Here is a 26,369-nt window from a genome sequence, read left to right as displayed (position 1 = left end):
AAAGAAAGCTTTTGGCACATTAGCCTTCATAGATCAAAGTATTGAGTACAGAAGTTGGGATGTTATGTTGAAGTCATATAAGAAGTTGCTGAGGCCTAATTTGGAGTATTGTGCCCAGTTTGATCACCCACCTACAGGAACAATGCAAGTAAGAGAAAATTTACAAGGATGTTGTCGGGACTGGAGGACCTGAGTTATCAGGAAAGATTGAATGAATAGGTTAGGACTTTATTCCTTGGAACATAAAAGGCTGAGGGGAGATTTGATAGAGGTATACAAAATTATGAGGAGTATAGATAGAGTAAATGTAAGCAGGCTTTCTCCACTGAGGTAAGGTGGGACTACTGGTGGTCAAGGGTTAAGGGTGAAAGGTGGAATATTTGAGGAGAACATGAGGGGAAACATGAGGTGGAGAGCGTGTGAAATGAGCTGGCAGCATAAGTGGTGGATGTGATTTGGACTCCAACATTTAAGAGAAGTCTGGGCAGGTATGTGCATGGATGGAAGGCTTATGAAGGGGTTTGATCCAGGTGCTGGTCGATGAGATGAGCTAGTTTAAATGATGCAGCACAGACTAGATGGGCTGAAGGGCCTGTTTCTATGGCTCTAGTACACTAACAGATGAATGAGATTTGACTGTGTACGGTTTATGGAAGACCAATAAAATTGAGAAATAATCATTGGTGTAAAAATCCTTCTACACCTTGACTTCAGTTTGAAAACATAGACTTATATTGAATTAAATTTATTGAGACTGGTACTTTTTATTGCTTTCCCAGAGCACTGGAAAATAAATGGAACAGTGGTTCACATCTGAGGTACATTACTCCCAACTGAGCCTTTAATAATATTGCGGCAATATAGTAAGAACATACACAAAATAAATGAAAGGACATAAAAGTATACATGGCATGATCACCGCTCCAACTAAATGGCAGTTAGCAAACCCGGGGACTAAACCCAACTTGATAAAAGGCCACAATGGAGCAAAGCCAGTAAAGCTTATTTTAATGGGCATGAATGAGTTGATTTTCTCACCTGAAGTCTGAGCAAAATGAAGCAAAGTTATGATACTTCTGCCCTGACAGCATCTTTGAATGCAGCATGTTTTGAAAACTTAAATGCACACAAAGCTCATCAATAGTCTGTGATGAGTGTGGGGGGAAGACACTTCCCACCAGCAAATTATGATTGGAAGGAAGTGAAACCATGAAAGATCTGAAAAGAATGCTAAATTATGTGTTGCTTATCCAGGTGTCGAGACAGGTCAATAAAATTAGGCATGTTGGGTGAATGAGGTTATGAGTGAGTTGCAGAATGGGCTGCAGTGCCCTGGAACAATCTGAAGTTGAGGGTGGTTATGTATCATTCACAATTCCAAATTGATCGGCATTTAGGATCTTCATTACGATCAAGCTGTGCCCTACAAATATCAAATTATATTATTTTCAGTCACAATCAAAGACTCCTGATGTTAAGGTGAGATTCCATTTTTAAAAAATCATGGCTTGTTCAGCTTTGAACTATATATTTATTAGTCACGACAAGATCATTAGTACCTGAAGGGAGAATAAATAACTCACACTAAAAAGTTTTGCATGGAAAAGTAGCTACAGCATTATTTGAATACAAAGAGGCTTCACTTTCTTTTACCAATTGGTGCCTACTTTGGTCAACTTTTGATTTCTCATAGGAAGAGGTTACTTGCATGCTGGTACTCTACCACCACATTTGGGTACTGAATTATAAAAAGATCAAAAGGTCAAATAAATCTTCTCATCTGATATTCACAGGCATTTTCAGGAGCCAACACCCAAGTTATACCCTTGATGTCCCTCAGTCTAACTGAGACCAACCAAATCCAGAATCACTGTCAACACCAAACTCAGTTTCTCAGTAAAGCTGAAAGGCAAACTGAAATATTGTGAGATCGCAAAATGATGACCACACGGATCAGGCACAAGAAGTTGTCACAGTACTATGTTTCAGCATGGCATCCTTGTGTTTTAACAAGGATAAATTCAAAACAAATCACTTAAATTTGCCATCTGAAACACTCAACAACATAAAACCCTAAGGGAAGAAATAAAAAACACTGGGTAAAGTAACAGTTAAGATGATGAGGACGCACTTTTCAGAAAACAAAACAATAGAATCATACATAGCTGCACTTACCATAATTGCTGTATTATCTTCTCCTCATCAGCCAAGTACTTCTGTCTCTCTTCTTCCACTAGGATACGTTGTCTCTGCAGAGGGTCCTCTGTTCTTTTCACTGCTTCGATTACCCTGCTATTGATTTCACACTCTGCTTTCTTCAACATTGCTTTGAGTGTCTCTTGGTTTGTGAGCTGATGGAGGAAAACAATTCCGTTTCAGTTTTCTCGACACAGTTAACGTCTTCAAAAACCAAACTGCCCCACTGTCCTCAGAAACCAATCTATCACCCAGCTTACTCTTACTTTGGCTCACTTTTTATTCGCAAAGATGGCATAGACAAAGTCACAAGCCACAAGGCCAGTTAACTGAAGTGAACTGACAGAATGATTGCTACGGTTAGATTACTGGCTGCATTCAATTTGACACCTAGAACTCAATCTATGGAGTCCTGTGTCCGGGTGGTTTGTTGATGACAGAAGGCAATTATTCATCCACAGTCACTGAACTCGAAAGGAATGCAAAAATCAAAATAATTTTAACCAACACCTGAACTTTGTTTTCTCATGGTAAACAAAACATTGCTCACTTCAAAATCAAGAACACCAATTTGTCACTTATTAGTTAATATGGTTTATCCACAGTGAGTTTCCGAGAACAAATTCCAAAATCTCCAAGACTCCCAAAGACAAATTCCTCTCACGCTGGTTTTTCTCTCACCATCTCTCATGCTTAACTCATTATTTTCATTTAATTTTTTTAAAAACATCCTAGTGATCAGTTGCAAATCGTTGCCAAGACCAGCATTCACATTGCTGATTGCTCCCATGATACACATCAGATATAAATTGCTAGCACTTTTGCAGTCTTACAAAAGATTGACTTCTGAATGCCACTGTAAGAGATACATTTCTCTTATCACTATATACACTTATCACTCTATACACTATAATGGAACATTAGTGTTTAATTAACATCATTCTCATCATTTGGTTTTGATTATCTTCAATAAATTAATTGTTCATTACTCACCTCAAAAAGCAAATGTCTATACATTTTGCCTGTTAATCTGATGGTATCAGAAAATTGGAGGCAATGGAATGCCAGAGAATCATTTTCAGTCTAGAAAAGCTACCCGTTGATTTAAATGCCAATTTAAATCCCAAGAACCTAATCCAAAATTAACAAAGCAAGGAAAATTATTGCATCACTTGTGACCAACCTGAATTAGCTGATCAGCAAAACTGCTTATGTGGGAGCTTCTTTTTTGAAAAATTAAGAAACTAGGCAGATTGTCTTATACAGAGATATCTTGTCCACATAAAACAAGATTATGGAAGGCTTTCAAAACTATACTTGAATGTGTGGCCTAGAGGCAAGAAATTTCAGTATATTACTATTTTTAAGGATTAAAAATGGCAGGATTGATTAAAATAATAACCTGTTTAATTAAGCACAAATTAATTACGTACATATTAATTATTTATGGCAAAGTTCATTGGAAGGGGACACTAGCAGGGGTGATGGCAGAACAGCAATGGCTGGACTCCTGGGGGCAATTCAGAAGGCACAGGACAGACACAACACAAAGATGAAGAAGTATTCCAAAGGATGGATGATGCAACTGTAACATTCCCTTATATTGGCTCGTGTATGTCTAGGGGAAATCCCGCCCAGCACCTGCTTCAACACTCCCCTCAGGGTCAGTCGCAGCCGAAATCAATCCCAAACATCAATCATCAGCTAGCACACTCAGTAAATTTTAACAAATACACTTTATAGATATTACTAATTCTATGACATTAATATGAATTTGATACAGGGAGGAAAGTAATGAAAAAAAAAGGCGCCAACACTTATCAAAGTCCAAGTTCTTCGCGCGCTATCGTTGGAGCTCAATCGATTCCTGACGACCACCCAAATCCTGTCGACTCATGGCTCAGGACCACCCAAAGTGATCGACTGGAGCCTCTCCGCACATCCGCCGTCCTCCCCGCCTCTCCTCCGACTCCCCGTCTCTCCACCGTCCTCCCCGTCTCCCCGTCAAAAACCCCGTCCACCGTCCTCCCCATCTCTCCTCCAACTCCCTGTCTCTCCACCGTCCTCTCTGTCACTCCTCCGACTCCCCGTCAAAAACCCCATCCACCGTCCTCCCCATCTCTCCTCCAACTCCCTGTCTCTCCTCCAAATCCCCGTCTCTCCACCGTCCTCCTCGTCTCTCCTCAGACTCCCCGTCTCTCCACCGTCCTCCCCGTCTCCCCTCCGACTCCCCGTCTCTCCTCCGTCCTCCCCGTCTCTCCTCCGACTCCCCGCCAAAACCCCGTCCACCGTCCTTCCCGTCTCTCCTCCGACTCCCCGCCAAAAACCCCGTCCACCATCCTCCTCGTCTCTCCTCCGACTCCCCCCCAAAATCCCCGTCCACCGTCCTCGTCTCTCCTCCGACTCCTCGTCTCTCCTCCAACTCCCCGCCAAAACCCCGTCCACCATCCTCCTCGTCTCTCCTCCGACTCCCCGCCAAAACCCCGTCCACTGTCCTCCTCGTCTCTCCTCCGACTCCCCGTCTCTCCTCCGACTCCCCGTCTCTCCACCGTCCTCTCCGTCTCTCCTCCGACTCCCCGTCAAAACCCCGTCCACCGTCCTCCTCGTCTCTCCTCCGACTCCCCGTCTCTCCACCATCCTCCTCGTCTCTCCACCGTCCTCCTCGTCTCTCCTCTGACTCCCCGCCAAAACCCCGTCCACCGTCCTCCTCGTCTCTCCTCCAACTCCCCGCCAAAACTCCAGCTACAGTCATATCATACAGCATGGTATCCGAAAACAAAACAATACATAACCACCCATTGGCTAATAGAATGCTGCTATCTCACTCTAAAGTAAAACAAACTGCTAGCGCAAACTCTCTTCAACGTTTAACACAACAAAGTCGCATTCCCCAGATTAACATAACAAAGACGCCATTTTAAATCTAACAAAAAGAAAGACCCCGTACACAACCATGACTGACAAGGGAAGTCAAAGACAGGATGAAAGGAAAAAAGAGGGCATATAACATAGCAAAAATTAGTTTTTTGGAAAGTTAGAGGATTGGGAAGCCTTTAAAAACCAACAAAAGGCAATTAAAATCCATAAGGACAGAAAAGATGAGACATGAAGGTAAGTTAGCCAAAAATAACAAAGTAGATATCAAATGCTTTTTCAGTTATGTATATGAAGATTAAAAGAGATGCAACAGTGAATATTGGACCACTAGATAATGAAGGTGGACAGGTAGTAATGAGGGACAAAGAAATGGTGGACAACTTAATTAATAAGTATCTTTCATCAGTTTTCACAGATGGAAGACATGAACAGAAATTTGAGAGTGGACAGGGAGCAGAAGTAAGTGCAGTTGCTTTTACAAAGGAGAAGGTGTTTGGGAAGCTGAAAGGTCTGAAGGTAGATAAGTCACCTGGGGAAGGTGGACTACACCCCAAGGTTCTGAAAAGATTGTGGAGGCAATAGTAATCACTAGATTCTAGAATGACTCCAGTGGAATGAAAAATGCAAGAAGGGAGCAAGGTAGTGTAATACGCTGTAAGGTTTCACTGCTAATGTAATGACTTCTCCGTAATATTCCACTGCTTAGGGTAATGGCTTCTCTGTAGCAGCAATGTGTGGGTTATGACAAGAGATAATGGGGCATGCTAGCCAATGAGTGGGATGTTGTTCTTTTTTGTGTGTCTAGGAGCCGGGAATTCGCGGTCTTTTGCCAGGGAGAGATGAGGAGAGAAGGCACGAATGGAGAGAGTTAGTAGAACTCGGACGGAGTGGACTTGGAGTGAGGGTCTGAAGGTCAGCGACGATCGGAGGAGATCGACGGTGGACGAACGGCCTTATCAGTGAGCTCCAATGTTGCGCATTAGACTGTTTCATGAGAATGGGCCCTTTTTCTTTTTTTGTTTTCTTTACTAATCATATAGTCAAATTAAGAATTATAAAGCTCAATAGTTTAATTGCATATTGTGTTCTGTTTGTTATTTTGTGGTGCTGATTTGTAACATTGCGCAGCATCCACCCAAACGAGATTTTTTTAAGCTTGGCCGGGCCGGGGGACTATTATCTCCTATATTAAGCTGCTAGCCAAAGCGGGAGTTACAGCAGAAGAAATGAAATTATAAGCCAGTTAGCCTGACTTCATTGGTTGGAGTCATGGAATCATAGAACACTACAGCACAAAAACAGGCCCTTTGGCCCACCTAGTCCATGCCAAACAATTAATTTGCCTAGTCCCATCAACCTGCACACAGACCATAGCCCTCCACACCCCACCATTCCATGTAAGTATCCAAATTTCTCTTAAATGTTGAAATTGACTCTACATCCACAATTTGCACTGGCACTCATTCCACACTCTCATCACCCTCTGAATAACGGAATTCCACCTCATGTTCCCCTTAAACATTTCAACTTTCACCCTTAACACATGACCTCTAGTTCTAGACTCACACAACCTCAGTGGAAAAAGTCTGCTTGCATTTACACTATTGACACCTCTCATAAATGTGTATACCTCTATCAAATCTCCCCTCAATCTTCTATACTCCAGGGAATAAATTCCTAACCTATTCAACTTTTCCTTATAACTCAGGACCTCAAATTCCAGCAACATTTTTTATAAAATTTCTCTGCATTCTTTCAGTCTTATTCACGTCTTTCCTGTAGGTAGGTGACCAAAACTGCACACAGTATTCCAAATTAGGCCTCACCAAAGCCTTATACAATTTCAACATAACATCCCAACTCCTGTACACATACATTGATTTAAGAAGGTCAATTTGGCCAAAGTTTTCTTTACGACCCTATCTACCTGTGACACCACTTTCAATGAATTATTTACCTGTATTCCCACACCCTGTCCTACACACTCCTCAATGCTCTACCACTCACCATGTAAGACCTATCCTTGTTGGTCCTTCCAAAGTGCAACACTTCGCATTTGTCTGCATTAAATTCTACCTGCCATTTTTCATACTATTTCACCAGCTGGTCCCCATCGCTGATACTCTTCATCATCGTTGATACTCTTCTTCATTACCCCAATCTTGGTGTAATTTGCAAATCGGCTCATCCAGTTTACCACATTATCATGCAGATTGTTGATTTGGATGACAAACAACAAAGGACACAGCACCAATCCCTGTGACACTCCACCAGTCACAACCTTCCAATCAGAGAGGCAACAACTATGACCACTCTCCGGCTTCTTCTGCAAAGCCAATGTCTAATCCAATTTCCTATCATATCTTGAATGCCAAGTGACTGCACCTTCTTGACTAACCTCCCATGAGGGACCTTATCAAAGGCCTTGCTAAAGTCCTATAATTTTCTGGCTTATTCTTAGAGCCTTTCTTCAACAATGGAACAACATTAGCTACCCTTCAATGAATTACGGGCAATTTCACTGGTTCCTTTTATCTATTTTGTAGATAAATCTTCCATTGAATGAGTTAGGGATCCATCTGATTAAAATAGTTAATATTTCAATCCCACAGATTAATCATACACAGGTTTGGATTTTACACAGAAATTGAAAATTGAAATTAATTCTTAATATTTGTAGGTTCAGTCTCTGTAGCCATGCAGATTAATGTAAGTTAGTTTCACTAACATCTACTGCTGGAATCAGATAATAATGGTTGTAAAAGTGAACTTGAGGTACAGAGTCTGTGGAGGAGCAGGTGTGGAGTTGCATCATATTCCATTTATCAGTACCGCTTGCACAATCGTTCCTTATGTTTGCCCCGGAGGCCTGGGGACGACAAATGATTAATTTATGGTGTCCACTGTCAATGTATTAACCTCTGAGACAAAATAATTGAATCTCCAGCCACCGATTACAACAAAAAGGTGATGACCTTTCAGTACCCATGCTCTCTATCGTCAGATCCGTCTTCATCTATTTCCAGGTGGTATTTTACTTTGCACCTCACTCCTCTTTCCAGCTCTGCTTTGAAAACAGTAAACTTTCATTTCCAAGGTAGGATCCCTGACCCAAAGTGTGAATTACTCTCGCTTTCAACAGATGCTGCTTGACTGGCTGAGTTCTTCCAGCATTTCTGGTTTTGATTTAGATTCCAGCATCTGCTGTTTTATTTGCTTGCTGAGCTAATAGCCGTAAACTGTAGACAAAAATTCAGATACCAAAATCCTTCAGCTGTTTGACGCTATTTTGTTAAATAAGCACGGTGGTTCACAAGAGGTGCTCAAGTGGGTTGGGTCAATGTAAGACATCATAAAGATGAAACACAAGGCAGGAACTTTATTGCTCTCTAGCAGACCAATCACCAGTTGAACTGTTATTAATATTGCATTAAATGCAGGATAGGCTGTTTTATTTCATCTTGATTGTTGAGAGATGCATTATCAGAAGAGGCTAGAAAGGTTCAGACCAGGTTCTATTGCAAGGTGTGGAGTCATTTCAGTGCTTTTGTTCTGTTCACACTGTCTGCACTCCACTGAAGGAATGACCAAGTCAATTTGCAAACCCGTAACAAGGACAGAGGCTGCCAATCTCTGTGGTGTACCAACTCACTTTCCAACATGTAGTTCCACTTTAATTATGCTGCTACAACAGCCACACATAACTCAAATAGTTCATAGTCACTAATTAAGAATTACTGGAGTCATTATTTGCCCCATAATACCCACTGCAAGTAATCTTAGCTTTCAATTATTCTGAAGGGCACTCTGCACTTATTACACCAGAGACTAAAACTAATTTCTACTCAGAAGTTCACAGTGCCAGTCAGTTATTGAATGGCGCTGCAATTTATAGCTCAGGATGCTGCACAAGGTGAAAAGTTCTTAATCCCAATTTTCAGAACATGCATATTACCTTCATAATTAAAATACTAACTATGAAATCCATCTTAAGCCTGTTACAGGCCATAGCTAAAACCATAAAGGGAAAGAGCAGGAAAGTCATGTGCCAAGCCTGAGCAAAACAGGAAGAGATGGCTGGGGAAAGGGGGTGGGGGGGAGGTTGTTAGAATTGTTCTTTGTTTCCCCATTAGTGTTATCTTGCCTTTACACACCAAAACTGCTTACAACAGCACAGCTTTCTACTATTCATATAATAAGGAAGTACTCTTGCTACTTTCAGAGGCATCGTGATCTGAACATCTTTGGGTATCAGATTTTGGAACAGACCTGAATCAAAACATACAGACGTTAATTCTTCCATTTAAACTCACTCCTCAGTTGCTTCATCATTAAACAGCAGTTTAAGTGTTATGGCCTCCATCAATTCTATTGATTCTCAAGGTCTACATTGTTATACGCATCCGTTCGTCTCGTGAGACTATGGACGCAGGCCTGGGCAAGGTTGTATGGAAGACTGGCAGTTGCCCATGCTGCAAGTCTCCCCTCTCCACGCCACCGATGTTGTCCAAGGGAAGGGCACTAGGGCTGATACAGCTTGGCACCGGTGTCGTCGCAGAACAATGTGTGGTTAAGTGTCTTGCTCAAGGACACAAAACGCTGCCTCAGTTGAGGCTCGAACTAGCGACCTTCAGATCGCTAGACCAACACCTTAACCACTTGGCCACACGCCAACATATATTGTTAGGAGGAGATTATTTCATGGTGCCTTGAGAGAAACAACATGGAAAAAAATCTCTTCAGCCTACCAACCATACATTAATAATCAACCTCTATTTACATTAATCCTATAATCATTCCTTTTAAAATTACCTCCATATTCTTATCAACTCCCCCCAGATTCCCCCATTCAACTACACACCTGAGGCAATTTAAAATGGCCAATTAGCCTACCAAACCCAGCGTCTTTGCGATGTGGAAGGAAAGTGGAGTAGCCAGAGGAAACTCGCAGGGTAACCGGGACAGTATGCAAACTCCAGGCCTCTGGCACCACGAGATGAGACAATGTTCCCACTAGCACCATGCCACCCTGAAAACAATATTTTCAGGAGAGCTACTGAAGGAAGAGTAATGTGTGGAAAAAAATGCAAGTGACAAAGGAGAAGCAAAATATAAAGAACATGAGGAGGAAAATGAACAAGTGAGGAAAGTGGAGGGTGAGGCCCTGCTTTCTGGTGAGGGATAAAAAGAGGTAGGGTACAACACATTGAAGACTGGGAGGATGGAAGGAGATCAGTAAACAGCTGTGGTACAGGATAACAGAACAAGAACCATTGTCCCTATGTGAACATGTGAAAGAATATTGGTCCATTTTTGTACTCTCCTGCACACATTGGATTCAGAACAAATCAAGCTTCTGTACAAACACTCATATAATTATGCATTCTTTTCTACTTTTTCTTTCCATCGCAGTGGATTTTGTTAAATTTACATTGTAGAATTGTCTGTCATTCTGTGAGATTTCTCTTTAAGCATATTTTGTCCAAACTGAAAAGCTTCAGCTGCCCTAATCTTCATTCACTTGTTCATCACTTCTCACTTGAGAACCAATCTTGCAGCTCATTTCTGAGTATTTCCCAATCAGTGGAATGGCTATCTGTGCTCTGTAAACCCAGACTGTATTCTCCCACAATTACAAAGTACTTAAACAGGCTCTCTAATCTATATCTCTGTAGATCTAATTCTCTGTGCTCCACACACTCTTCCTTCTTCGCCCAGGAAATATATTCCTTTCTCCCATAAGTATTTATTTATGTATTTTCTGCTTAAGTGCATCAATACAAGTCACTTTAATGGTAGCAAGTTTCATGTAGCAACAAAGTTCAAGGTAAAATCATTCTTTGCCTTCACTCCTTCCTATTTCCTTCCCCACATCACAATCTTCAACTTTACACTTCTCCAATTCCAGCCTCAAGTTTAATTTGTTGCTTATTAGGGCAAATAAAAATGAACTTAACATTCTTTAAATCCACTATTTCGACAATTCTTTATCATCATTTGAGTTCAAATCTCCTTTTGTACATTATTGTCAAGTATTTTTGGCACATTCTTGTGAAGTACTTTAGCGTTTCTATCTGAATATTTCTACATAAGTACAATTCATTGCAATTCATTTGCCACAGGTGATAAGCCCAGCAAACAATTCCTTGGTGAGAATTTTAAAAGATGCTGCTGATCTGCAAGTTCTGGTAAAGGGTCTTCAACCTGCCAGATTAATTTGAGTTTCTTTTTTTTTACAGATACTATCAGCTCTTCTGAGTGCTTCAAGCATTCTGTGTTTTAATATGTACTGTATTAGCAGACTTAAATGCCAATATAAATCCTACATTCTAATCTTTTAAAATGGTTGAATAGCAAAATATTGCAGATATAAAATATCTGAAAATAACTGATACTAAGATACTGTTCCAAGGTTCTGCTTATGTTGCTGACCTATTAAATATCTACAAGTTTTAATTCAAATTGATTCCATAATAACTGCTAAAATTTTCTCAACCAACTGCAGCAATACAGCAAGCCATCAAAAAAAACCAAGCCACAAGATTAATTTAACTCCCTTCACTACATCTGAGTGAATTCCGCAACAAGCATGTCCAGTTAATTAATGCTTTAATCATAATACATCCTGAGACTTCACACTCGATGTACAGTAAATGGCCTTTTAATTTACCTATACTTTAATGCAGTACTGTGTGCTTCAAGTAGTCTACGATATTCCCCAGAGTACTTTTTCTAAAAATGTTGAAAAGCAACTTGGAGATTGGTCCAAGACCAAGCCTTAATCTTTAGTTTCTCAGCACTCCCTCAGATTTATCTAAACCACATCCTTTTGCTCATAACCTAATGAAATTCCTCATCCTCATCTTTCAGGTTCTCCATTAATTTAGGGTAAAACAAAACTTATTCATGGGAACAAATATGCTAAAATAGGTATAATATCAAAGTTATTCTGTTCTAATCTATAGCCATTCATTTCTTTCCCAATAACTTTTCCAGCACTTTGATTTCAGTACTCAACATTGTACTCCCACTCACAATTATTCAAGAAAAAACACGGACCCACAGGCACACGTGACTACACTTCAGCCAATTTCAGTCAGAAATCCAATAGAAAGCAGTAAATCTGTCATCATTAAAAAAAAACAACCAGTTTGATTAGAGATAATGGCAGTAATTGATTTCCAATATTTTAAGGAGCCAAAAATATCCCAACAGGGTAAAGATCAACAAGTGTAATTGACTGATACAAAGAGAAGTATAGATGCAGGAAATTAAACAGAAATCACAAGCCAAACAGAACATTAAAGGTTTAACATTTTAGCCACAAACAATCGGCAGAACATAAAAGGCTTCTTAAACATTCTAAGGCTAAAGGATAAGTTGCACCATTTGAAACTTTAATGCATTGTACTATGTTTCAATTACATTTTCCTAATCTGGTCAATACAGCTCATTCCTGATGTTCTTACTCCATGAAATGCATTAGAGAAGAGAGAAAGAATGTGTAATCACCCACCCACCAGTTAGCAGCAAGAGCCTGCAGTTAGAAATCAAGTAAGATATGACTTAATGTCTTTGAATATTAAAATTTCACTGGTTAGGAAGCTGTGCACACTAAATGTGGACACAATTCTCAGAAGGCTGAGTGATGCTTAGCCTATACTATGCAGATTCCACTCTACAAATCTACACTTAGTATCTTGGCTGCAGTATGAAAGCAACATGAAAAGGACACAAGTTTCAGCAAAGTTCAACAGCATTTTAACCACCAGGTTCAGAAAGAGTTTTTACCCCTCAACCATCAGGCTCTTGAATCAGAGGGGATAACTTCACTCGCTTTAACACTAAACTATTCCCAACATACCTATGGACTCACCTTCAAGGACATTTTAGCTCATGTTCTCAATATTTGTTGCTTAATGATTTATTTTTCTTTCCCCTTTTTTATATGCACAGTTTTGTTGTCTGTTGCACATCGGTTGTTTGTCCTGTTTTGTGTGGTCTTTCATTGATTTTATTGTGTTTCTTGTATTTATTGTGAATGCCCAAAAGAAAACAAATCTCATATGGTAACATATACGTACTTTTCATTAATGCATTTACTTTCAACTTTGAACTTTGGTAATGGAGTAGATTTGCTACATTGGAATTAGGTATGTATTGAATCTCCAATCGCTGTTAACACTGACATTTCTCTTCACCAAGAGAATGGGGAATCTTGAGAGAGAAGATGCTGGCCTCCTGAAGGAAGTGAAATAAAAGAGGTAAAAAAATATGTTAATATATTTATTGCACAGGCAGAGCAGTGAGAACGGATCCCAGGGTAGTGGTGTGCTCTTCTCGCATGGTGCAGAAAATCAGGGTGTTCTCCAGCGTCCCTACAGACTCTACAGACTGTTCATCTGGCTGCTGCTCCTTAGAAACTGAGCTAGGGAACTGGAGCAGGAGCTGGATGACTTACTGATCACTCAGGAGCCTAAGGGGTTGATAGACAGATAGATATAGGAAGGCAGTTTCAGGAGGCAGGTCGCTGGGTGACTGTCAAGTGAGGGAAAGGAAGTGGCAGACAGTGCAGAGTACATCTGCAGCCATTTGCCTCAATACAAGCACACCACTTTGGATGCTGCTGGGAGAGGTGGGGGAGGAAAACCTACCAAGGAAAGCAGCAGCAATCAGGTCTCTGGCACAGAGTCCGGGTCTGTGGCTAAGAAAGGAAAGGGGGAGATAGGGAATTCAATACTTAAGGGAACAGACAGGGGATTCTGTGGATGTGAAAGAGACTCCAGGATGGTCTGCTGCGTCCCAGGAGCCAAAGTAAGGGATGTCTCAGATCGAGTACAGAGCACTCTAAAGGGGGTAGGCAGAGCAGTCTGAAGTTTTGCTACATATTGACATTAGCGACGTCAGTAGGAAAAGGCAAGATGTCCCGAACAACAAATTTTGGGAGCTAGGAAGGAAGCTAAAATGCAGGACCTTAAAGGTAGTAATGTGTGAATCGCTGCTTGTGCCACATGGCACTGTGGGGAAGAATAGGATGATAGGACAGGTAAATGTGTTGCTGAAGAAAAGGTGCAGGGGACAAAGTTTCAGATTTGTAGATCATTGGAATCTCTTCTGGGGAAGATATGACCTGTGCAAAAGGGACGGGTTACACCTGAACTCGAGACAGACAAATATCATTGCAGGCTGGTTTGCTACAGCTGTTGGGGAGGGTTTAAACTAGGCTGGCAGGGGAATGGGACCCAAAATGATAGATCAGAGGATGGAGCTGATGCTTTGAAGGTAGACGCAATGTTTAGAGCGACTGTGAGGAAGGATAGGCAGTGGATAGGGCATTGATGCAGGGAGTTGGGTGGGTTGAAATGTATTTAATTTAATGTGAGAAATACCAGGAACAAGGTTGGTGAACTTACAATATAGACCAGTATACGTAACTGCAGAACTACATTGTGGTCATTACATAGACTTGGCTGTCACAGTCTGCCGTACGTGCTAAGGTTCGGGTGTTTCAAAAGGGACAGGGAAGAAGGTAAAACTGGGGGCATTGCTAATCATGAACAGTATCACAACAGCAGAGAGCTAGGCCATCATGAAGCGATTGTCTACTGAGTCAGAAGCAGGAAGGGAACAATCATGCTATTTGAAATATTCTACAGAGACAACAATCACAACAGGGATAATGAGAAGCAGGTTGGAATGCAGACTTTGATAAGGTGCAAAAATAACAGGGTTGTTGTCATGGGTGAGTTCGACTTCCCTAATATCCTGCACAAGGACTCCCAAGTCCCTTTGCATTTCTTCATTTTGAATTCTCTCCCCATCTAAATCAGACATCCCACCCTGCAAAAACTCATTTCAGGGAGATAGCATCATCAATTTGCGGGAGACTTCCGGGAGAGGTGGGATGTCTGCAATAGAGTAGCTCCTTAGCAGCTAGCCAGCTAGTTTAAGTAACATTAGTTATGCTAATGAACGAATGACACCTGTTAAACTCACCTCAACATGTCTTTTACAGTCTTAACCCACCATGGGCAATAGAAAAGTCACTGTTGCAAACAGTGCAGCAAGCAACACTGTCATTATTTTTGACCCCTATTAGGCAGGGGTACACTTTAGTGTAGTCTGGGGTGACGTACGTTTTATATTTTCTTTTTTTCTGGAACACTCTGCCATGGCGTGCTCTCTCTCTCTCTCGTAGTCGCTCGCGCACTTTCTTGCTCTCTCGCTTGCTTGCTCTCTCTCCCTCGCGCACTCTCGCTTGCTTTCTCTCTCACGCTCCCTCTTGCTTTCTCCCGCTAGCTCGCTCTCAAAAAAATTGATTTCCGTGATATTGTATATAATTTGCAGGCATCAGGGAGCCACTATTCATATGCGGGAGACTCCCGGAACTTCCAGGAGAGGTGGGATGTCCGCTAAATAATAGTCTACCCAGTTATTTCTTCCACCAAAGTGCATGACCATACACTTTCCAACATTATATTTCATTTGCCACTTTGCCCATTCCCCTAAACTATCTAAGTCTGCCTGTTTCCTCAACACTACCCACTCCTCCGCTTATCTTTGTATCATTGGCAAATTTAGCCACAAAACCATTAATCCCATAATCCAAATCATTGACGTACATTGTTAAAAGCAGTGGTTCCAACACTAATCCTTGTGGAACTCCACTGGTAACTGGCAGCTAGACAGAATAGGATGCCTTTATTCCCACTCTCCGCTTTCTGCTGACCAGCCAATGCCAGTAACTTCCCTGTAATTCCATGGGCTTTTATCTTGCTAAGCAGCCTCATGTGCGGCACCTCGTCAAAGGCCTTCTGAAAATCCAAGTACACCACATCTACTGCATCTCCTTTGTCTACCCAGCTTGTAATTTCCTCAAAGAATTGCAGTAGGTTAGTCAATCAGGAGTTTCCTTTCAGGAAACCATTCTGACTTTCGCCTATCTTGCCATGTGCCTCCAGGTACTCTGTAATCTCATCCATAACAATCTATTCCAACAACTTCCTAACCACTGATATCGGGCAAACAGGTCTATAGTTTCCTTTCTGCTGCCTCCCACCCTTCTTCAATAGTGCAGAATCACTTGCAATTTTCCAGTCATCCGGTATGAAGCCACAATCTATCGATTCCTGAAAGATCATTGTTAATGCCTCCGCAATCTCTCCAGCTATTTCCTTCAGAACCCGAGGGTGCATTCCATCAGATTGAGGAGATTTATCCAACCTCAGACCATTAAGCTTCCTGAGCACCTTCTCAGTCGTAACTTTCACTGCACATACTTCACTTCCCTGACGCTCTTAAATGTCTGGTATACTGTAGACTCTTCCACTGTGAAGACTGATGCAAAATACACATTCAGTTTCTCTGCCATCTCTGCATCTCTCATTTCAATAACTCCAGCGTCATTTTCTATTGGTCCTATATCTACCCTCAACTCTCTTTTACCCTTTATATACTTAAAAAAGCTTTTAGTATCTTCTTAGTCGCCAGCTTCCTCTCATAATTCATCTTTTCCTTCCAAATAACCTTCTTAGTTTCCTTCTGCAAATTTTAAAAGCTTCCCCATCCTCTATCTTCCCACTAGCCTTGGCTTCCTTGTATACCCTCTCTTTTGCTTTTAGTTTGCATCTAGCATCACTTGTTAGCCATGGTAGTGTCCTTCTTCCATTCAAAAATTTCTTCTTATTTGGAATATATCTGTCTTGCACTTCCCTCATTTTTTGCAGAAACTCCAGCCATTGCTGCTCTGCTGTCCTTCCTGCTAGTGTCCCTTTCCAGTCAACTTTGGCGAGTTCCCCTCTCATGCCATTGTAATTTCCTTTATTCCACTGAAATACCAACACATTGGATTTTCATTTCTCCTTCTCAAATTTCAAAATGAATTCTATCATATTGTGATCACTGTTCCCCAAGGCTTCTTTAACCTTAAGCTCTCTTATCACCTCTGGATCATTGCACAGCACCCAATCCAACACAGCCGATCCCCTAGTGGGTCAACAACAAACTGTTCTAAAAAGCCATCCCTTAGACATTTTACAAATCCTCTCTCTTGAGATCCAGTACTGACCTGGTTTTCCCAATCCACTTTCACGTTAAAATCCCCAATGATTATCATGACATTGCCCTTCTTTCACACCTTTTCTGTTACCTGCTGTAATTTGTAGCCCACATCTGGGTTGCTGTTAGGGTCCTTTTACCCTTGCCATTTCTTAACTCAACCCATAGAGACTCTACACCTTCCGATCCTATGTCATCCCTTTCTAACGATTTAATATTATTTCTTATGCACAGGGCCACTCCACCCCCTCTGCCTACTAACCTCTCTTTCCAATACACTGTATATCCTTGGATGTTTAGCACCCAATGGCAGCCATCCTTTAGCCAAGTTTCAGAGATGGACACGAATTATACTTGCCAATCTGTAGCTGAATTTCAAGATCCACCAGTGACGTGACCAATTATTCTTCTCAAAGCTACCTTCAAGTTGCATTGAGCAATAGAACTTACACTTTTGCGAATACAGAGGTACCTTAACATCAGTTACAACATGTCGAAAAAAACAGCAAAAAGAAAAATCCATCAAACCTGTGACCTTTTATGCAGTTCCTTTGCAATGGAGAATGTAATGAATATGCTCCAGCATAAAACAATGGCATCACTAATGCATGTTACTGAGTATTTTTAATTCTAAGTCAAAGGAATATAATAGCTACCAATCTTGCCATTCTTCAGTTCACTGACTTTCTCTCTCTCTGGAAGAGCATAATGAGTAAGTAGAGCAAGGGAAAACTGTGCCTATTCTCCTTTCATGATAATATGCCTTCTTATTTTTGCTGCTGATGTGTCTTTCATTGATGGAAGAAATTTAAGAAGATTCAACTTGCCCACAATCTTCTTCAGACTTATTGCAGCAGTTATTTCATGACTGCTGTAGACAGCTCTAACCCTCACTATTGAGATCAGGCCAACGTAATTTCTTCCAGAAATGATAGCCGACCCAAACTAAAAGTTAACTCAGAAAACCTTTATCTTTTGCCCAACTCCTCATGCAAAGCCTTTTGCCTTGAGGAAGCAGAACACTAACAAAAATGTTCCAGATGTCCTGCTAACATCCTTGCAGGAGAAAATAAGTTGAAAATAAAACTATAAGGACCTCTCCTTCACCTTCAGTACGAAAAATCACTTAAAGATCTGTTGGCTTCTGCCTTCTTTATGTTCTCAACTTGAGCCAGAAGCCTTACTATGTGCACATGTATCTTCAACTGAGAAGAGGGCTGAAACGTTACTCCCAACGATTCCTCAAGACTTGCCCAACAGGTAATTAGAAGCATGGTGTGGAAAATTAGAAGCATAGTTATTTTCTATTTGAAACTACACTATTCAACAAGATGTTTCAGAAATAAATATATCATAAAGTTGACCTGCACTACTGCCTGACAAGGACATGGGTAGCTTGCCTCTGTATCACTGTATGGCAGAATTTAACAGTAGTTACAACCTTTGGCATCTGAGTGAAATACGCAGTGCAGAATTTTAACAATTTGTTGTTTGAATATGAATTTTATCACAATCAATTCAACCCTAGCTCTTAGAGGGGAAATATTTGGATTCTGTGGTAAGGTTATAGTCTTCAGCACGAAATGTGAATAGGTACCTGTGATTGTCTCAACTGTTGAAGCTGCAGGCGCAGGTCATGAATATTCCTTCGTAAATCATATACGTTGCTTTGAATTTGCGGCTGGCAGGAGGTGGAGGACTGAGCATTCACACCTGAAGATTCAAGAGTAATTCTGGAGATTGTACTTGAAGCACCTGCAGGAACGAATTCCTCCATTATTTATAAGAACAAAATAGAAGCCCTTTTCCAATGAGATGGAAATATCATTGCAATCAATGCTAATCATAATTCTTAAGGACGACATGGCCCTCACCAGTATGCAGATGTTACAGATACCCAAAGGTTTCTGATTTAACACTGCAAAACACAATTTGTGTGACTAATGCACAAGCATCTATTTTAATCAACAAAGCTAGATTACACCATAAAATATTTTTCAGCCTGAAACGAGAAACTTGAATTTGGAATTTAATAACACACATTATCAGTGGAAAAGATCGATGTGAGTGGAACTCTACTTGACATTCATATGATTAGACAGAAACACTTCGCAATAAAATTAATTTAAAAGGTAAACATGCTAAATTTTATTTTATATATTTTGCATGCATCATCAAATACTGGAAATAGTTTATGCAGTTTTCTGAAATGTAGAAGATTTAACTTTACCTCATTTTGAAAGCAACCACAATTATTATTCTATATTTTTCACATTTGGATTAAGTATGAAGAATCTGCTACAAGAAATTTGCAAATGTTCTTCAATCTCTTTTACACATTTTATTTGACCAATCAACTCTGGAACTTGAATTTCAAACTAACCCTTCAGATGGCACGAGTCACCTCTCCATAATCACAGCTAAGATCTGCAAACAAAAAATGTGTCGCTAATCTGCTCCTTGCTGAATTTGAGCCAAGGACTGTGGGATAACCATGATACAATATAAAAATGAGCAATCTTATTAGAAATCCATAAGAAAGGTCACAGTAGCAACTTAAAATATCACCATGAAACAATAAAAACGGTAAAGAAATTTAACCAATTTATAGGTCTTTCCTACTCACTTAGGGAAGAGGACGCTCTAAAAATGATGGCAGCCTCTAAATGAGGTAAGCACTCAAAATCTACAATCATTTCACCCCAGAAAATACAGTACCATTTGATTTTCAAACCCCAAAGTTTGAAACCACAATGTAATTTCTTTGTTCAACCTAGGCATGGAATGTGAAACAGGCCACAGGAACTGGTGCTTTTGCCATTCAGAATCCCCACTGACATTTCTTTCCACATGACTCTTCCACTTTAATCTTAATAGGAAATGGCAATGTTGCTGCCATGATTTCCAAATAAGTCACGATGGAATGGCAGAGCAGACTCGATGGGACAATTAGCCTCATTGTACTCTTATGTTTTATGGCCTTTAATGGTTAAGGTCAAGAGCTTTATGGCAACAGTGATTGGCAATAGTTCCTTCAGGGGAACCTGTGGAACACTACTCACCACGAGTTTCCTGTTTGTGAAGCTTTGTCACCTCACTGTATCATCACACCTGCTACGTCCCTCAATTCGGACCACCCATACGCATGATAGTGCAAATCCACAAACACCACACTTACTTCCAACAAATGAATCCAAGATTGGCCAGGCACAACTTATCTAAACAAACAATTGTCACAAAATACTGCACAATCCTATTTCTATAACTAGGCACTTTAATCAGTCTCCCACAACAACCGACTGATCCCAATAAGTACTGGTTTCTTTATATGCCGTAATGACTAACTACACCAAAACAAGGCTGCCTGCTCAGTCTTGCATTTCTTGATTCTTGCTGGGTTCTGCACAGAAAAACTGGAGAGCATAGGGGAACAAGTAACAATGTTCAGAACTCAGCTCTTCCTGAGTATCACACTCAGCAGCACATAATATTATATCCACAGAGTTCATCTTTTAAACAAATCAAATTAATTTGCCAAGCATACACATATTTCATTCTGGAATAAATGCAACTTAATGCTCTCAAACAAAATCCACAAAAGAGGCAACACAGGTGGTTGTACTTTATTAAAATATTCCGAAGCTTCTGTTTCTCAAGAAAATGTATTGAGCTGCAGTGTCAGGCAACTGAAATAACCCAAACGTTGCCCAGGTCAGACTGAGTACTTCAATAAAAACTGAAATTAAAATAACAAGCAAAGATTCACATAGAGAATGAAAACCATCTCTGTGTGCACGATATCAAGATCACACAAAGCCTTCAGATTCCTCTCCTATTGACCCTGGTGCAGGGGTTATGAGTTGTTTTTAATATTTTTTGATAAGTTCTGAATCTATTTTTTCAAGATATTCTGAAGCTAATGGAAGTAGCTATCCAATCTGCAGGGTTGTGCTTGTGAATTAAAACATATGTACACCCAGACTGTTCAGTTGATACAATGAGAACTTTCAAGTCAGTAAAAAAACAGTTCAACTTCAGGATTTTAGTTTGACATTTCAGTATAGTATCATATTTTAAGAACTGATTCCCTTTAAGTAAAATTCTAAACTAAAACCCATTCTCCTGAGTTAGCATTTGAGAGGATGAGGCTATTGAATGCCCAGTTTCCAAAGAACATGATATTTCCTGCATTAACACTAAAGTTGGAGCTGCCAATTTCCTCTTGTAAAAGGTGTGATGCATAGCAGTCGTATTTACTCACAATGAATATTATGCATAGTATAGCAAATATTTTCAATGGGGATTGATGAATAATCACCTGGTGCCTCAGTGCTGCTGGCTTGAGCTGTAACTTTCAGCTTCTCACTAAGAAAAGAAAAGAAAAATTAATTGTGTCAAATTTTAATTTCCTGTGTAAATATAGAACTGTTTGTTGTGATTCTTGAAATAGGCCATATACTGTAATGTGCAATCTCTGCTCAACTATTTCTTTCAAAAACAATACCGGAAATGCTAGAAACAGAGAACAGGCCAGGCATTATCTGCAGGGAGAGAAAAAGAGTAAATGTTTCAAGTCAAAGACTGACTTTGCTCTTCCCACAAAAACGGCCTGCAGAGTATTTCAAACATTTTACATTTCCTCGGTTGTTTTTCTCTTACCTGGAATTTTCTTTGGTACCACTGCCCCCCTTGAACAGTGCAGATTGAACAAGGCCTGTCAAACTAGCAATCTGCTTCTCCATTGCTTTCATTCGTTCCCTAAATTTAAAAAAATGGCATTAATTAGTTAAGTGTATCAGAACATGGATAGGCCTCTCAGCCCCAAAAGCCTCCTCAAGCACTTAATAAGATCGGATTGCAAATCAACTCCACACTCCTGTCAGTTACCATCCCAACCCCCTTTAAATATTCACAGGAACTGCTTCCACTACCATTTGTGGAAGAGTGTTCCAAGAAGTCCAGGCTCCCTGAGGTATAAAGAAGTTTGCTTCATCTCCATCTGAAAGACGCAACCATTTATTTTTAAACTGTGGCCTCAAGTACCAAACAGATATGTAATAGAAATATCAAATAATGTCACCATATTTAAGACTCCATCTAAAATCACTCTAAGGAAATGAACTGAATTTCATTATGGAACTCATTATATTCCAAGGAGGATCAAATTTCTGGGTAACTCTATTCTTCAAGAGATAAATGTCTAAGACGTACTGATTAGTAAGTGTTAATAAGTTATGAGCATGCTACATTGGTGCCAGAAGTGTGGTAACACTTGCAGGCTGCCCAGCACAATCTCACTGATATGATTTGACACAAATGATGCATTTCACCATATGTTTTGATGTTCATGTGACATATAAAGCTCATAGTTAATTTTTACTCTTTGATCATTATTTTCATTTCCATTCTCAAGCTCTGAGCTACATTGAGCAGATCACAGCAACTAACTATCCATTTCCAATAAAGCTGAGCTGGAGTCGGTGAGATTTCTTTCAGTGATGATGGTGCTAGCAAGGCATTTACCATTCAAAGTCAGCACTGTTCTATAAATCTAACTAGGTAATAAAAACACTGTAGCCCCACTCAGTAAAGGAATTCATTCTATTCACAGTCCACCCACAGCAGGCTGCTCATTACATGAAATACTTCAACAGCAAAAAAAATGTGAACTACCAATGAATGTAGGAGGGCATCTACTTAAGGACCATTTGTAAATAGTATTTATATCCAAAAAAATGTATACATTTGAATTTATTTGAGAAAGTTAATTGTAATAAGCATTGAATATCATTATGCTGGCAGTTAATCTTCAGGATTTAGACCACTTATAAGTAAAATCCTATCACGACCTTCAAATAACAAGCCTTTCATACCTCTGGCACAGACCCCATAAATCAACCATATTCCTGGGAATTCCAATCATGTGAAAATAGCCCACCTGTGGTATGCTGGTCTGATGTGTTTAGCTGGTTTTTAAGTCGAATGCTGGGTCCGTCTGCTTCTCATGAATTATTTTAACATTGGGAAGTGGTTTTCATGGCAGGAGATGAAGAAAATAGTTGGTTCAGTGTGCTCAATTAGAGTAATCAAAGCTAGTGACTTTCAGGCATTTACAGTAATAAATGTTGCATAATAGAAAAGCTTGAACACACATTCTCATTTCAGAAAAATGTCTGCGTTCATCACAATAGACAATCAAAGAAAAACATATAAAAATAAGTTGAAAATTGCTTCTAGTCACATTTGCCTATTATCTAAGGCTCAATATTTTTTCACATTGCAAATTCAACGGATTTGCAGAACCAACTGATGCAGAGAAAAGAGCACAAAGTGTAACGCTCAGGAGAGCCACTAAGACAGTTGATGACCTTGATATTTACATCCAGTCTAGGCAGCACCTGATGATCATTCATTTGGATCTTGTACTGGTCCAGACTGCTAAAACAAAACTGTAGACTATGGACTTCAGGGATGGTTCCTTGACAAAAGAGGGTGAAGATTACACGGAAAGAGAACATGATAGCAGTGGGAAGGGTTGTTAGTCGTAACAACGGTCAGTCATTGCAAGAAAATATATAGAACAAACTGGGATGACGTGACATTAGAGCTGGAGTGGAGAGGAAAAGACTACAATCAACACCAGGAGATGATAACATTTTTGGAAGGGATCAGGAAGCACCCCAGCTCCCCTTAGTTCATGATCAGTGGCAGAACAGGCGGCTCCCACCTGCCTTTCATTGCCAACTTTCTCTAGCTCATACAGCAGTAGTTAGTGGAGTCTCACTGGCCTTGAGCTGCATTTAAGTATTAATAAAATGTACTCCCTCATGGTGACAAACTCTGACACCACAAACCCTGTCAACATAAAAGCAGAAGTGTGGATGGACGGGTACTTTGCGCATTTGACTCTTCAACCCAACTCTCTCCCGCTGGTCTTGGAGGGAATAGTATTTGATCTGAACTTTAATGCAAGCGACACAACACTGCACACAATCACTGACAGTGCAGCGCAAAAGTAGGGAAAGGTGCTTCCTGAACCCTCCCCATTGTTAATCATTTTAACTGCCTGTGGATAGTTCTGTTCACGTTTCTTCAAACACCGTTGCTTTAAAAAGAAGCACGCAGTGAAAAATAAAATACAACATAAGATGCAAGAGAGATCAATTTTCTTACATGACGTTTCCTTAAAATCAGCAGAAAACTTTTAGTTATATGACTACACATAAGGGGCATTTACAAATGGCAACCATTACAACTTTCCTTCTTGTAACTGTTACTGGATACAAAAGGAGTGACACTTACAATCTGGTTAATTTTCATTCAGGGCTCAGAGAAGTTTAGTGGTTAGTGTAATGCTTTACAGAACCAGCAATTAGATGATAAGAATTCAATTCTCACCGCTGTCTGTAAGCCATTTCTACATTCTCCCCATGGCATTGGGTTCCCTCCCACATTCCAAAAGACGTAGGAGTTAGGACTAGTAAATTGTGGGCATGCCGTTTTGGCACTGGAAGCATGACAACACTTGTGGGCTGCCCCAGCACATCTTCAGACTGCATCAGTCATGATGAATGGTCTCAACCCGAAACATCAGTCTGTTTATTCATTTCCATCGGTGCTGCCTGACCTTCTGAGTTCCTCCAGCACTTTGTGTCTGTTCCTCCGGATTTCTAGCATCTGCAGAATCTCGTGTTCAGACTGTGTTGGCCGTTGACGCAAACAAAGCATTTCACTGTACATTTCGATGTTCCGATGTACATGTGACAAATACAGCTGATCTTTTTTTTTATTTAAACACTCTGTGCTGTGTCTAAGAATTTTAGTCCCATTGCATTGCATTGGATATCTTCCTGTTTTCTGCCCGGTGGCATGGCTTTGGTATCAGTGACAGTCTAGGAGGTCGTAGTGATGTGTGGAATGAGCCACTGGGCAAGGTGCAGATTATTGTCCTCAGGTGAAGTAGGAAAACTCCAGGAATAACTTAAAGAGAATGCCTGACACAGGGAAAAGTGGTAGAAAAGAGATGGACAGAGAGGCAGGAATTTAAGTTAACTTAGCTAATTTTAACAGATTTTCTCTTCTCCTGAAGGCGTTCACTCTTCCCTGGGCAAAACACCACTTATTCCATGGTACTTGGCTTAGGTGGTTGTGTGTGCATGAATGTGGACAATGAAGAGTCAGACAATTCAACTACAGAGAGCATCATGACTACATCTGTCCATTCACACCTACAACCAGACTCATAGGACAGTTATCAGAAACAGAAGCCCTGGTTGACCTTTCAAATTCTCTAATACAAAGTCTAGTTATAACATTACTTGAACTGGCAGTTACTAAACACTACTATAACTAGGTTGTATCATTATCACAACCCAATAACAGCTCAATGTGCCCAGTCCACGACGGGGTCTACAGGGAAACTTCCTGGTTTGTATAATTCACTGAGCTTGACACCAGAAAACCTTTACAATCTGGTGCAGTAAATCTAATAGCTCAAACAAATCCAGTCACTGCATTGTTTAAGCAACTTCAGAACTGAATACTTGTACACAGTGTTCCATTTGACCACCCACCCAGGTTAAATATAACCAAGAAAACTTGAAGCACTGCCAAACAAAAATCCTAATAAGACAGTCGCTCATTATTCATTGTGTGTGCGTTTAGTCTTTCACTTTTCTGAAGAATAAAGCAGGCTTCCTAGCAATCCTTTAAAAACATGCAAGTATGATTAGTGCACAAAAAATAAAAATCAGCATTAATAATGTTGGCATCTGAAACATGGTCTTGTTATTAAGTCTTTCAACCTACACCTCCACAATAAAGGAAGCACAAAAATCTGGTATTTTATAAATCTGCACAGGAATATTTAAACACTCAAGCAACAGCTAATGGCACCTTGACTCAATCCAGTGTTCTGTTTTCTAGAGCCATATAAACAATGCAATTGCAGAAGACAGCAAGGAAAAGAAACATAAATCTGATTTTGCAGCTTTTCTTCAGATGTATGTATAGTAGAACACAATTTGTGTGAAGATAATACCTCTTTGCCGTTGGACACATTAACCATCAGAATGCAGTCTTCATAGAGGGATCAGAAGTAGAAATTCAATTTAGTGGGTGTCAATAAATCTGTGGATCTATCCTGGGCCCAACATATCAATGCAGTTACAAAGAAGGCATGACAGTAGCTATATTTCATTCGGAGTTTGAGGAGATTTGGTATGTCACCAAAGACACTC

At 40.3% G+C, this 26,369-nt stretch overlaps 1 protein-coding gene across 16 annotated transcripts in view; it reads right to left on the bottom strand.

Moving 5' to 3' along the window:
- The window catches only part of LOC140195483 (sickle tail protein), a 696,918-nt gene that overhangs the window by 61,085 nt on the left and 609,464 nt on the right, over positions 1-26,369 (bottom strand). For all 16 annotated transcript variants that reach the window (XM_072253835.1, XM_072253840.1, XM_072253833.1 and 13 more), the window contains 4 exons: positions 21,790-21,888; positions 21,449-21,495; positions 18,728-18,885; positions 2,176-2,351 (listed from right to left, as the gene is read on the bottom strand). In XM_072253835.1, the coding sequence (XP_072109936.1) occupies positions 2,176-2,351; positions 18,728-18,885; positions 21,449-21,495; positions 21,790-21,888 (480 nt within the window). The remainder of the gene's footprint in view (positions 1-2,175; positions 2,352-18,727; positions 18,886-21,448; positions 21,496-21,789; positions 21,889-26,369) is intronic.

The sequence above is a fragment of the Mobula birostris genome, chromosome 3, assembly GCF_030028105.1.
Source record: "Mobula birostris isolate sMobBir1 chromosome 3, sMobBir1.hap1, whole genome shotgun sequence".
Lineage (NCBI taxonomy): Eukaryota > Metazoa > Chordata > Chondrichthyes > Myliobatiformes > Myliobatidae > Mobula > Mobula birostris.
Note: the sequence above shows the minus strand (reverse complement) of the source record. Positions and strands in the feature narration are given on the sequence as shown.